Genomic DNA, 12991 nt, shown 5'->3' on the forward strand with positions numbered 1-12991 from the left:
TTCAGAGAACTCAGTACAAATTGAGACATAATTTTTCTGGGCATGGCCAATGCATTAAGAATGTTTTACTATACATGTTTGTAACAGGGGTTTTGTTTTTTATTCCTCAATGGGGGGGGCAGAAGGGGGAGGAAGAAGCGAAAGGGAGAAAATTCAGATCTGAAAATGAAATTAAAAACATTTTTTTAAAGAGTCTCATGTCTTCAAGGATCAGTGGTCCTCAGGTTTTGGGTTACAAAAGCTGACAAGAAGTCTGCAGCCTGTGATGAATTTGACTCTCAGACACTTGTCTGAAACAGATACTTGACTCTTAGACACTTGTCCAAAACAGATCGATCCACAAATCCAACTTTATTTTGAGAAGCACAGACCTGGAGAACCAGACAACAGGGCAACCCTAGGATTCTTCCAAGGGCTCTCACCCACCATCTCACCCCACCCCCAGCCCTACTCTGACCCTAAAGAGAGCAAGCTGCATGTGAGAGATCAGATAGATGCCAGCCCAGCAGTGAGTGTGCCCTCAGCTCTCCAAGGTTTATGAATACCAGTCCTCATTACCACAACTGACATGCCTATCTAAACCACAGGGTGTCTGGAGCTCCAGATGACGGGGCCCAAAGTGTATGGCACCAAAGGCATTATTGCCCCTTTGAACTCCAAGGAGACATCTGTAGACCACTGATAATATTTTTGTGTTCTTCATGGCCGCGTTCACTTTATCCTGACTTTCTATCCCTTCAGTCTTAGCCCAGCCCCAAGAAGCAGCGATTAATTACTGTCTACATCAGGGAAGCAAATCCAGAAGTCAGGTTGCACGCCCAAATGTCCACAGCACTGGAATTCAACCTCAGCCCTGTGGCCTCTTCCAGAGGAGGAGGGCAGCCTCAGTGCATGGCTCCTCCTCCTTCCCCCACTGCACACACCTGCCCTCACTGCCCTGGGGAGAGTCAGCTCCTCTCAGCCCGATCCTCACACACGGAGGGCTGCAGTTTACTGTGGATAAAGTCCACCAACTTCCCCAACTGCTGCCCCAGCTTCTGATCTTCACCGTGGTTCTCAATGACCCAATCAAATGCTCCATAGTGATCCAGGCCGCATTCTGATTCGGCATCATCCACTCCTGTGAAAAGAGGCACAGGCAGGTCAGGTCACTCACTGGCTCTCCAAGGGTCAATCCATAAAATGCTGTCCCAGTGTTAGAAAGGACCTCAGGGGCCATCTGGTGCAGACAAGAATACACTCCACAACATTCTCATTAAGTACTCATAATAACTGAATAATAACCATGTAATGATAATTTACTTAAATATTATTTAGTTAATTTAATCATTAAATTATTGACCGTAATTCTCAACAGGTGACCATAATAAAAATAATTGTTGAGATTTCTACTTAAAGACCTACAACAGGGCAGCTAGGTGGTGCAGTGGATAGAGCACCAGCCCTGAAGTCAGGAAGACTCGAGTTCAAATCCAGCAACAGACCAAACACTTGACACTTACTAGCTGTGTGACCCTGGGCAAGGCACTTAACCACAACTGCCTAAAAAAAAAAAAAATAATATATATATATATATATATATATATAAAAATGTCTTAAAAAAAAAAAAGACCTACAATGATAGGTAAACCAGGGCCACATAAGATACTTCATTCCACTTTTGGCCTCCTCTCTAATGGACGGGACTGAAACTGTTAAAATCGAATCCAGTAATCATCAAAACAATCTCGTACTGACTGACTAAGAAATAGAAGGGGGCACTAGGTGGCACAGTGGATAGAGCACTGGACCTGGAGTCAGGAAGACCTGAGCTAAAATCTGGCCTCAGACACTTTCTAGCTGTGTGACCCTAGGCAAGTCTCTTAACCCTGTTTGGCCTCAGTTTCCTCATCTGTAAAATGAGCTAAAAAAGGAAATGGCAAACCACTCCAGGTATCTTTACCAAGAAAATCATAAATGAGGTCACAAAGAGTTGGACATCACTAAACAACAACAACAAATTAAGAGCAGTGGATCAGTGGAATAGATTAGGTATACAATACACAGTAGCAAATGATCATAGTAACGTAGTGTTTGATAAACCCAAAGATCTAAGTTTTGGGGGTAATAAATCAACACCTGACAAAATTGCTGGGAAAACTGGAATGCAGTTTAGCAGAAACTAGGCATAGACCAACCTCTCACACCATATACCAAGATAAGGTCTAAATGGATAAATTATTTCAACATAAAGGGAGATACTATAAGTAAATCAGGAGAGCATGGAAAAAATGTACCTGCCAGATCTATGACTAAAGTAAGAGTTTGACTAAAAAGGAGATAGAGAGGATTAAAGGAAGTAAAATAGATAATTTTGATTACATGAAATTAAGAAGCTTTTGTACAAACAAAATTAACAGACAAAATTAGAAGGAAAACAGGAAACTGGGGGGGAAAACTTACAGCAAGTTTGTCTGATAAAGGCCTCATTCCTCAAATATATAGGGAACTGAGACAAATTTATTAAAACGAGAGCCATCCTCCAGTTGATAAATGGTCAAAGGCTACAGGCAGTTTTCAGAAAGAGTAATCAAAGCTATCACTAGTCATATGAAAAAATGCTCTAAATCACTACTGATTAGAGAATTGCAAATTAAAACCACTCTAGGATACCTCTTCACATCTGTTAGATTGGTTAACATGACAGAAACGGAAAATGACAAATGCTGGAGGGGGTACAGAAAAACAGGGACATTACTGAATTGTTGGTAGAGTTGCGAACAATTTGCAAGTACGCCCAAAGGGCTGTAAAACTATGTATCATACCCTTTGACCCAACAATCCTACTACTAGGTCTGGAAAAGGACTTACTTGTATAAAAATATTTATGGCAGTTTTTTTTGTGGTGGCAAAGAGTTTGAAATTGAGGGATGCCCATCAACTGGGGAATTGCTGAACAAGTTGTGGTATATGACAGTGATGGAATACTACTGTGCTATAAGAAATGAAAGAGCAGGACAGCTTCAGAAAGACCTGAGAAGACTTACATGAACTGATACAAAGTGAAGTGAGCAGAATTAAAAGAATAGTGTACATAGTAACAGCAATGTTGTAGGGATGCTCAACCATAAAAGACTCACATACTCTGATCAGTACAATGATCTGACAGTCCCAAAGGACCCATCATGAAAAATGCTATCCACCTCCAGAGACAGAAATGATGGACTCTGAGTGCAGAGGCATACTTTTTTTAACTTCCTTTGTTTTCATTGTTTTATTGTGTTTGTGTTTTCTTTTGCAACATGGCTAGTATGGAAATATGTTTGCATGACTTCAGATGTATAATTGATATCAAATTGTTTGCTTTCTCAAGGAGGGTGGAGGAAAGGAATGGAGGGAGAGAATTTGAAACTTAAAATTTTTTTTAAAATAACTGTTTAAAAAAATTACATGTAATTGGGAAATATCTAATGAGAAAAATAATTTTTAAAAGAAAGAACTGAATTGAATCTGGTGTCTTGGCCTAGTCTGGCCTGTGAACAGAGTCTATTCCCTTATCTTTGTCCTGCCCTGCCTTGACCTCTCTGCCAAGAAGGAATCCCATCGCCCAAACCACAACAGCACCTCTATACCCCCTATGCAGAACTGCTGGTAAATCTGGTAAATTGACTAGTCAGTTTCCCACTCCCTTCTAACTCTGAGTGTTTTGTTATTGCCTCAAACTATAAGACCCTTGCCTCTGTTTTCCATTCCCCATTGATAATGGCAGGTCATAGTGGCCAGGACAGTTAAAACACACCAGTCCCCGCTCCAGTCCATCCTCTTCACAGCTGTCAAAGTGATCTTCTTGCTGATCATATCTCTCTGTCTCTGTCCCTCTCTCTCTATATCTCCCTCTCACACATACACCCCCGCCCCCATCACCTCCAGGATGAAATATAAAACTCCTCCGGTGTTCAAATCTCTTCATAACCTCTCCATGTACACACACCTTTCCAGTCTGTTACACCTTATACGCCAGCCCCTATTCTCTGTGATCCAATGACCAATGGTCTCTGCTGTTCCTACATTTCCCAACTTCAGATATTTTCCCTGGCCGTCCCCTCATCTCTACCTCCTGGCTTCCCAGGCTTCCTTCAAGTGCCAGCTGGTTAAAATCTACCTTCTACAGAATGCCTTTCCAGTCCTCATTAATCTTAGAGCCATCTCTCTGAAACTATCCCCAACTTATCTTTCTATACCTTTGTGCATTAGTTGTTTGCATATTGTCCCCCGTGTTGGACTATGAGCTTCCTCAGAGCAAGGACTGTCTTTTGCCTTTCTTTGTAAGCCCAGAGTTTACCACTGGGCCTGGCACATAGCAGGTGCTTAATAAATGTTTATCAACTGTTTCTTGACTGACTGACTGACTAATCCTAAATATCACTTTTTGGTATGAAGTTTTTGTATGAAATTCTCTGTGCCAGATTTCCTTGCCTTACTCTGGTTTGGGATGATATTAAAAAGCATTGGCCTTGCCTGGACAAAGACCAGCTGCTAAGGAGAGAAAAAGATCTAGATGACCGGGATGCCAGCCTAAGATTAAACATGCTATACATAATCCGTGAGGTGAAAACACAAGACTTAATTCTGTGTAGCCTTAGAATGCTAAGGGAAATAGTCAGAGCTCTCTTTCTGTCAATCATAGGATTTAGAGCTAGAAAGCACTCAACCTCCTCGATTTACCCTCAGGTAAACTGAGGCCCAGGGATATTAAGAAAGTAAAGGTACATCCAGAATTGCTTCCCGGTATCCAAACCTTGTCACAAATGGAAACTCATTTTAAAAAACACACATGGAAAAGGAAGCTCATTGTATGAAATGTATGAAAAGGTTATACCGTATCACTTAGTGGTATTACAAGTCGGGGAGAAGAGGCATTGCAGTAAGCAAACATTCACCATCAGAGAACAATGGATTTACAAACAATAACATATGGAGATGATTCTTTGTGTGAGTGGCAAAGCACTGCCTATATCTATCTCTTAAGCTGTAATCCTCATTTAATAAAGATACTTTTAATAAAAATTTGCATGTTTTCAAAATCCACCATCAACTCAAGTATTTTATAAACTGGGATCTTAGATTCTAGAGAGCAATTCAGAACTATGCCCATAGAGCTACAAAACCATGAATACTCTTTGACCCAACAATAACAACTACTAGGTCTGTATCTCAAAGAGATAAAAAAACAAAAAGGAAAAGGACCTATGTATACAAAAATATTTACAGCAGCTCTTTTAGTGGTGGCAAAGAACTGGAAATTGAGGGGATGTCCATCAGTTGAGGAATGGCTGAACAAGTTGTAGTATATGATTGTAGTATTCTATATGATTGTAATAGAATACTACTATGCTATAAGAAATGATGAGCAGGATGCTCTCAGAAAAACCTGGAAAGACTTACATGAACTTATGCAAAGTGAAATGAGCAGAATCAGGAGAACATTATACACAGTAACAGCAATATTGTATGATGATCAACTGTGAATGACTTAGCTGTTCTCAGCAATACAATGCTCCAAGAAAATTCCAAAGGACTTATGGTGAAAAATGCTATCCACCTCCTGAGAAAGATCTGATAGGGTCCAAATGCAGATCAAAGCATACTTTGTTTTACTTCATTTTTCTTGGGTTTTTTTTTGGGGGGGGGGTGTTTTCTTTCACAACATGACTAATATGGAAATATGTTTTGCATGACTACATATACATTACCTATGTCAAATTGTTTGCCTTCTCAATGTGAGATAAGGTGGGGAGGAAGGAAGAGAATTTGGAACTCAAAATTTCTTTAAAATGTTAAAAATTGCCCTTACATGTAACTGGGAGAAAATAAAATGTTAAATATTAAAGGAAAGAAAAAACAGTAAATAAAATTTTAAAAATTAAATGAAAAATTAGGGGTCTTAGAACAACTCACATTTAAATAGCTTATAGAAATAGCCCTTTCAGGACTACAAAGCAATTTCCTAGGTTAATCAAAGAAATTTAACTTTAACCAAAAACTCCCTTTGATGTGGCTAAGTAAACCAATCAAAATACCTCTAGAGGATAACTCTTTGATGCAGAGCACTGTGTTAGGTGCTGAGGAAGATATAAAGTTAAATATACATTCTTTGTCCTCGTGGAATTACAGTGCAACATGGGCTGAAAGGTACTTGCATTTTGCTTGAGTGATCTGTAACACTACACGACCATAATACAAAATATTTTATGAAATTTAAGAGGAAAGAGCATTACTGATGAGGAACACGGCAGGACATCTTCATGGCAGAGAGGAAATCTGAGTAAGACCTGAAAGCAGGAGTTCTTAACTTTTTTGTGTGTCATGAATTTCTTCTTAGAAAAAAAAATGTCTTGAAATGCATAAAATAAAAATACTTAGAAATACAAAAAAAGAAAGATCTAATTTTTTTCCCCATCCAAGTTCACAGACCCCAGAAATCTATCCTATAAATATAAAATATGTTTTATAAATCGGCATTTTAGGACAACAAATCGAATTTATGTTGCTCTTTCAAGCATACGAAGCAATTTCCTGAGTGAATCAAAGAAATTTAACTTTGACCAAGAACCCCCTCTGGCATGGATAAGTCAACCAATCAGACCACATTTATTAAACAACCACTGTGGGCAGAACATTTAACTCCTGGTTAAGAATTCCTGTTTTGAAGGCTAGGTGGAAATTTAACAGACAAAATGGGAAAGGGAGGACATTCCAGCCCTAGAGAACACCATGAACAGAGACGTGGTGGAAGGCTGGAGGGCTCAGAATATGCTCAGAAGGCAGAGAGATATGGATTTTGACTGGAGATTTGACTGAGTATTTTCTCTTGCTCTCTCCCATTCCCGGAACTCTCCTCTCTCTGCTCTGACCACTGACCTCCCTGGCTTCCTTTAAGTCCCAACTAAAATCCTACCTTCTATAGGAAGCCTTCCCCAACCTCTCTTAATTCCAGTTTTAATGATTTCTTATTTATCCTAGATATAGTTTGCTTTGTATAGATTTGTTTGCATAGTGTCCCCCCAATTAGACTGTAATCTCCTTGAGGGCAGGGACTGTTTTTTGCCTTTTTTTATATCCCCAGCTTAGCAAAGTGCCTGACACACTGTAGGTACTTAATAAATGTTCACCAAATTGTACTGAATTAAAGAGTAGTTTGTAAAAGGAATTAACACAAGGCAAGGTCGGAAAGCTACAGAGACACAGGGCAAGAAGGCAGAACTTCACCTGGGAAGCAAGGGCTCATGGAAGACTTCTGAGCAAAGGCGTAGTATGCAACACTCACTAGCCATGTGACTCTGGGCAAGTCACTTAATTCCAATTGCCTCACCAAAAAAAAAAAAGGAGTAGTATGATTAAATCTGTACATGGGAAAGATGATGTTAACAGTGATGTGAAGTATGGACTGAAGGAAGGAAAGAGTGAAATTGAGAAAACCTGCTAGGAAGCTCCAGCTCCTGAGAGGGTAAGCAGTAGCAGCAGCTCATAAAGGTTAAGTACAAACAAGCAGGAGTGTGCAGAGTAACCTGAATCAAAGGCAAAATCCAAGCACTGTGGGGCAGGGGCCTTCCCAAATTTAAACAGTCTGCACACGGTGGCTAGTGCACCTTCCTACCCAGAGGCAGGGAAAGAGGAGCCTGGAGTAGGCACAGAATGTGAATAAACTCCTATCCCACCCCAAACAACCACCACCATCATCATTTCTTTTCAGGAGACACACTAGAAGCAACAAAGTCCTTTCCAATCAATCAATCAATATTTATTAAGCACCTACCACATGTCAGGCACTGTGCTAAGTGCTGGAGATACAAAAAGAGGCAAAAGATAGTCCCTGCCCTGGAGGAGCTCATAAGCAAACAAACGTACACAAAGCAAACTATATACAGGATAGATTAGAAATAATTTACAGAGGGAAGGCACAAGAGGCAAGGGGGTTGGGGAAGGCTTCCTGTAGAAGGTGAGATTTTAGTTAGAACTTACGCCAGGTAAAGAAGAAAAAAAGAAGCCTCCGGGAGGTCAGTAGGAGTACAGGGGGAGGGAGAACATTCTAGGCATGGGGGGGCAGCCAAAGAGAATGTCTAGAGGTGAGAGATGGCACGTCTTGCTTGAAGAACAGCCAGGAGGCCGATGTCACTTGTACTTGGCCTTCCAGGCAGCCATGCATGATACGGCAGAAAAAGGACTGAATTCGGAACCTGAAAACCTGAGTTCAGGTGTTGGCTCTCCCATTTACCAGCTGTGTGATCATGAGTGAGGAAGGCCTCTGGAGGCAGACCCTCTGAGCAGAGGATGGGCAGGCATGGACAGGCTGCCATCTTCACCATTGGAGGGACCTCCCAAATCGATGAAATCACAGAATGACTTAAGTATCTGAGTGACAGATGGGGAGCTGTCTCACCTCTGTGGGCTTGTTTCCTCGTATGTAAAATGAGGGTACTAATACCTACATTATCTAACTCCCTGTTAGGCTGTTGTGAGCAAAGTGTTTTGCGAAATTCAAAGTGTTGTATAAATGCAGACTGAAATTATTGTTGGGGGACATAGTATCCACACCATACTAGGAGGCCAAGCTGTGAAGGAGATGATGCACTGCACCTCTTTAGGTCTGCTGGATAGGACTTCAAAAAAAACTGGGGCAAAGCTCACCTGCTGTGAACACCCAGCCCCGCTGCTGCCGGCTTTCCTCTGACGCCACCACTCGGACCAGCTGGGTCACATCACCAAAGGAGGACTGGAACCACTGAATATCTGACACCCGCCGAGCATCGCTCACCACCTGAAAGAAAGAACACACAGTCAGACAAACCCCAGGCCTGACATGCGTGCCATATTAGGTTTGGGGAAAAAAGAAAGAGAAGGGAAGGCAAAAAGAACTGAAAGCCATAGTCCCTCCCCTCCCCAACAGTAGTTGGGGAGTCAGAGACTCCAACATGTCTGCAGACATCCCTTAAAGCAATCTGCTTACTTACCAAATTCTAATCTTAGATGCTCAAGTTCAAATGCCACCTTAAAATCTAACAGGGGTGACAAAAAACCAAACTATATACAGAATAAATAGGGGGAAGGGCACAAGAATTAAGAGGGACTAGGAAAGGCTTCTTGTAGAAGGTGGGATTTTAGTTGGAGCTTAAAAGAAGCCAGGGAGGTCAGTAGGTGTAGCAGAGGAAAAAGAACATTCTAGGCACGGGGCACAGCCAGAAAAAATGCCTGGAGCCAGGAGGTGGAATGTCTTGTTCATGGAACAGCCAGGAGGTCAGTGTCACTCGAACTCTTGGCCTTTGAGATAACTGGGCATGGTACAGCAGAAAAAGCATTAGATGGTTTCTCCCAACTACCAGCTGTGGGATCATGAGTGAGGAAGGCCCCTCCCCCCCCAGGGAGAGATCATGGGATATCGATCTACAAGGAACCTCAGAAATCATCGAACTTTAGTTATTTTATTTTACAAATGGGAAAACTGAGGTATGGGGAGGTCAGGTGAATTGCCCAAAGTCAACTAAGTAGCCAGACCCAGGAATAATAGATTAAAATTGATGAGAATTTAAATGCATCAAGTCATCAGTCACTACATAATGCCAGGTTCGCTCTCCCTATAAGGCTGAAAGCTTTGTTGACAAGCTCTTCCACTCTAGTGTCCCATACTAATGCTTTTCACTAATTAACACCAGGAGCCAGCAGGAGCACAGTGCAGGCCCAGAGAGGATGGTCATGAGTGTTAACTAACCACCCAAGGGCAACAGCAAGTTTCTTCCCAGCAAAAGATCCTGGTACTCTTGGAAGACCTGTATCTTCAACAGCAACAAAAATCTACTCTGGTTTTCTCTTAGAGTCTTGACATTTATCCACTCAGCAATAACTAATATAAAAAGCCAATCTAGAACCTCCAGCCTAGAACATTCACATGGCAGTCATAGCTAGGGATTCTGGCTCTTAGGATCCTAACTAGGGGCTGGAAGGAGCCCCAACCTCTTCGTTTTACAAATGAAGACCCTGATTGGCTACAGAGGTCAAGAGAACTCAATTAAAGATCAGGAGCAGGGTTTAAACTCACATCCTCTGACTTTGGAGCCTGGGCCCTTTCTACACTCCCATGTTGCCAATCTACGAACACAGGCCCTGCAGGACTCCTGGCCCTGCACACTCCAGCTGGCCCACCAGTCAGCAAGACCATGCTAGTCTCACTTTGTGCCACTGTGGGACTCTACACGTGGGACTCGCTCCTGGATGAGGGTGCGGCCCTCTCCTTTCCCTGGGAGAGATCTCTTGTATTAAAAAGAGAGCTCAAACTATGGAGGCAGTGGACCCTGAAGGAAGCCAGGAGGCAGAGGTAAGAAGGGACAGCATTCCAGGGGTGAGGGACAGACAGAGCAAAGAAACAAAGTCAGAAGATCGTGGCATAAGTGAGAACAGCAGAAGACCAGTGCAGCTGGATCACAGAATTCATGCACAGGGGTAAAGTGTTCAACTGGAAAGGTAGGAAGGGACCAGGTGGTGAAATGTAGTTAAGTGCCAAACTGATCCTGGAGGTAAAAGGGGGCTGATGAAGTATATGTCGTCCTGGGGTCAGGAGGTGGGAAAGAATGACACAGTCAGACCTGTGCTTTAGGGAAATCCCCTTGGCAGCTGAGTAAAAGATGGACTGAAGTGGGAGAGCCTGAAGGGACCAGACAGAAGGCTGTCATCCAGGTGTGAGGAGGCCCTGTACTAAGGCGGAAGCTGCAGGAGTGGAGAGAAGAGTACAAATAAGATAGATGGTGTGAAAAGGAAAGCAAGAACTGACAGAGATGGTACCTGGGTTGACTGCGAATGAAGAAATGAGGATGACACCCGGGTCATGAGCCCAGGTGACTGAAAGAATGGTGGTGCCTTCAACAGGAAAGTTGGGAAGAAACAGGAGTTTTTTGGGGAAAAATAATGGGCTCTGTTTTAGACCTGTTGAGCATGAAATGCCTACGGGACATCCAATTCAAGATGTCTAAAATGCAAATGGTGATGACAGACTGCAGCTTGAGAGATTAAGGACCAACAAAGAGACCTAGCAATCATGGAACCCAGGGGAGCTGATGAGATCACCAAGTGAGAGGCTGTGGAGTGAAAAGAGGACCCGGGACAGAGCCTTGGGGGCCACCTAGAGTTAGCAGGATGAAGATCCAGCAAAGGAGACTGAGGAGAGGTCAGAGGGCTAAGCGGAGAACCAAGAGAGGGTAGTGTCATGAAAACCCAGACAGGAGACATTATTCAGGAAGAGAATGATCAATAGCGTCAATTGGACCAAAACTGGCCTCTAACTTGTGGGTGGCCAGAGCCGAACAAAGCAGGCTACAGACTGGAGAGTCAGGAATCAAGCAGAAGATTAATTTCAAAGCAAGGAAAATGGCTTGCAAGCCAGGACACATGCAGAAGCCCCACCCCTAGTGGAGGGGCCACGGCAATGTGGGGAGATCTCAGTATTTATACCAATGGCTACACAGTGAGCTGTAACCCTGACAATGAGGGATAACAGCAATAACATGACAAGTTTGATTCATAGCAAGGCTTCATGACCAGAACGTGGGCACTACAGGTGCTTGTCCAAGCACAGAGACCACCTGATGCTGGTGTGAAGCTATTCTGGGACTTTGCTGAGGCAGAGATCATCCACAGAGTGAGGGGAAAGGGTTGTTATAATCTTGACAACAGTGTCAAAAGCTATAGAGAATTTAAGAATGACAATTAATAAAAGATCATTAGATGTAGCACTTAAGAAATCACTGCTAACTTCAGAGAGGACAGTTTTGGTCTAATGAAGGCAGAAGCCAGATTGCAGAGGGTTTGGAAGTGAGAGAAAAGACAGGAAGTGAGGGTTCACAGGGGCCACGCAGAACAAGCTTGTCATCTTCCATATGAGCATCCTTTCTTTCCCCTCCAGAAGAAGCATCCCTAGTTCAGCTGATTTTCCTAAGATATAGTCTTTAGTTCCTCCCCCATCCCAATCTTTCTCCTTGGGACATTTCCCAATATGATCCCTGAAACATGCCTAGAACCAAGCATAATACTCCAGATGTGATCTGAACAGGGAGGGGGTACAGGTTCTATGTGCCTTATCCCACATTAGACTGGAAGTTCCATGAGGGCAGGGAATGTCTTATTTAACTGTGTACCTCCCCTAGCACCCAATACAATACTCTGCACCAGAGAGTTGTCTAATAAAAGGTTTTTAATTGGTTGACTTGTCCATGTCAGAGGGAGTTTCAGTCAAAATTAAATATCCTTGAAAAATTGAGGAAATTTCTTTGTAGGCCTTAAAGAGCCAGGTAAATATGAGTCTTCTTATACTTTACTCCCCCTCTCAAATGGAGAGGGGATCTTTCTCTTTTGCCAAGGCAAATCCCAATTCATGCACCCTTAATCCCTTTCTGTCATCAACAATTATCAACCCATTACCATCCTCACTCTCCCCTATCTTCAACCTCTCCCCATCTACTGGCTCTTTCTCTGCTGCCTACAGATATGCTCATGTCTCCCCCATCCTTAAAAAACTTTCACTTGAACAGACCATCCCCTGGAGATATCATCTTCTTATATCTCTCTTCCCTTTCTCAGCTAAACTCCCTTAGTTTAGTATTAGTCAGAAAGTCTAGAAAATTAAGTTTTTAGAGGACAGGGTACAACAAAAAGCAGCATGGTGTGTATAATAGAAAGCCAGCCTCCAAGTCAGGAAAGATCTGGGTTCAAGTCCTGCTCCTGACACATACTGGCTATATGAACCTGGACAAGTCATTGAAACTTCTTTGTGCCTCAGTCAGCTCTCCAAGATTACAGGGCATGTGTCAGTCTGCCCAACTGCACTGTTAGAAGGAGTTTCTTCATTGAAATTTCCCTTAGCAGGCTATAAAACTATACATAGCCTTTGATCCAGCAATACCACTTCTAGGGTTGTATCCCAAAGAGATCATACAAATGGGAAAAGGACCCACATGTACAAAAATAT

The 12991-nt window shown here is 42.6% G+C and overlaps 1 protein-coding gene across 2 annotated transcripts in view; it reads right to left on the minus strand.

Annotated features, from left to right (window-relative positions):
- Window positions 1–332: 332 nt before the first annotated feature.
- Window positions 333–12991, minus strand: part of PMVK (phosphomevalonate kinase) — a 38343-nt gene continuing 25684 nt past the window's right edge. For both annotated transcript variants that reach the window (XM_020991950.2, XM_020991949.2), the window contains exons 4-5: window positions 8668–8797; window positions 333–1120 (exon numbers count right to left, since the gene is read on the minus strand). In XM_020991950.2, coding sequence (XP_020847609.1) covers window positions 948–1120; window positions 8668–8797 — 303 coding nt within the window. In that variant the 3' untranslated portion in view covers window positions 333–947. The remainder of the gene's footprint in view (window positions 1121–8667; window positions 8798–12991) is intronic.

The sequence above is a fragment of the Phascolarctos cinereus genome, unplaced genomic scaffold (genome assembly GCF_003287225.1).
Source record: "Phascolarctos cinereus isolate Bilbo 61053 unplaced genomic scaffold, phaCin_HiC Scaffold_5;HRSCAF=322, whole genome shotgun sequence".
Lineage (NCBI taxonomy): Eukaryota > Metazoa > Chordata > Mammalia > Diprotodontia > Phascolarctidae > Phascolarctos > Phascolarctos cinereus.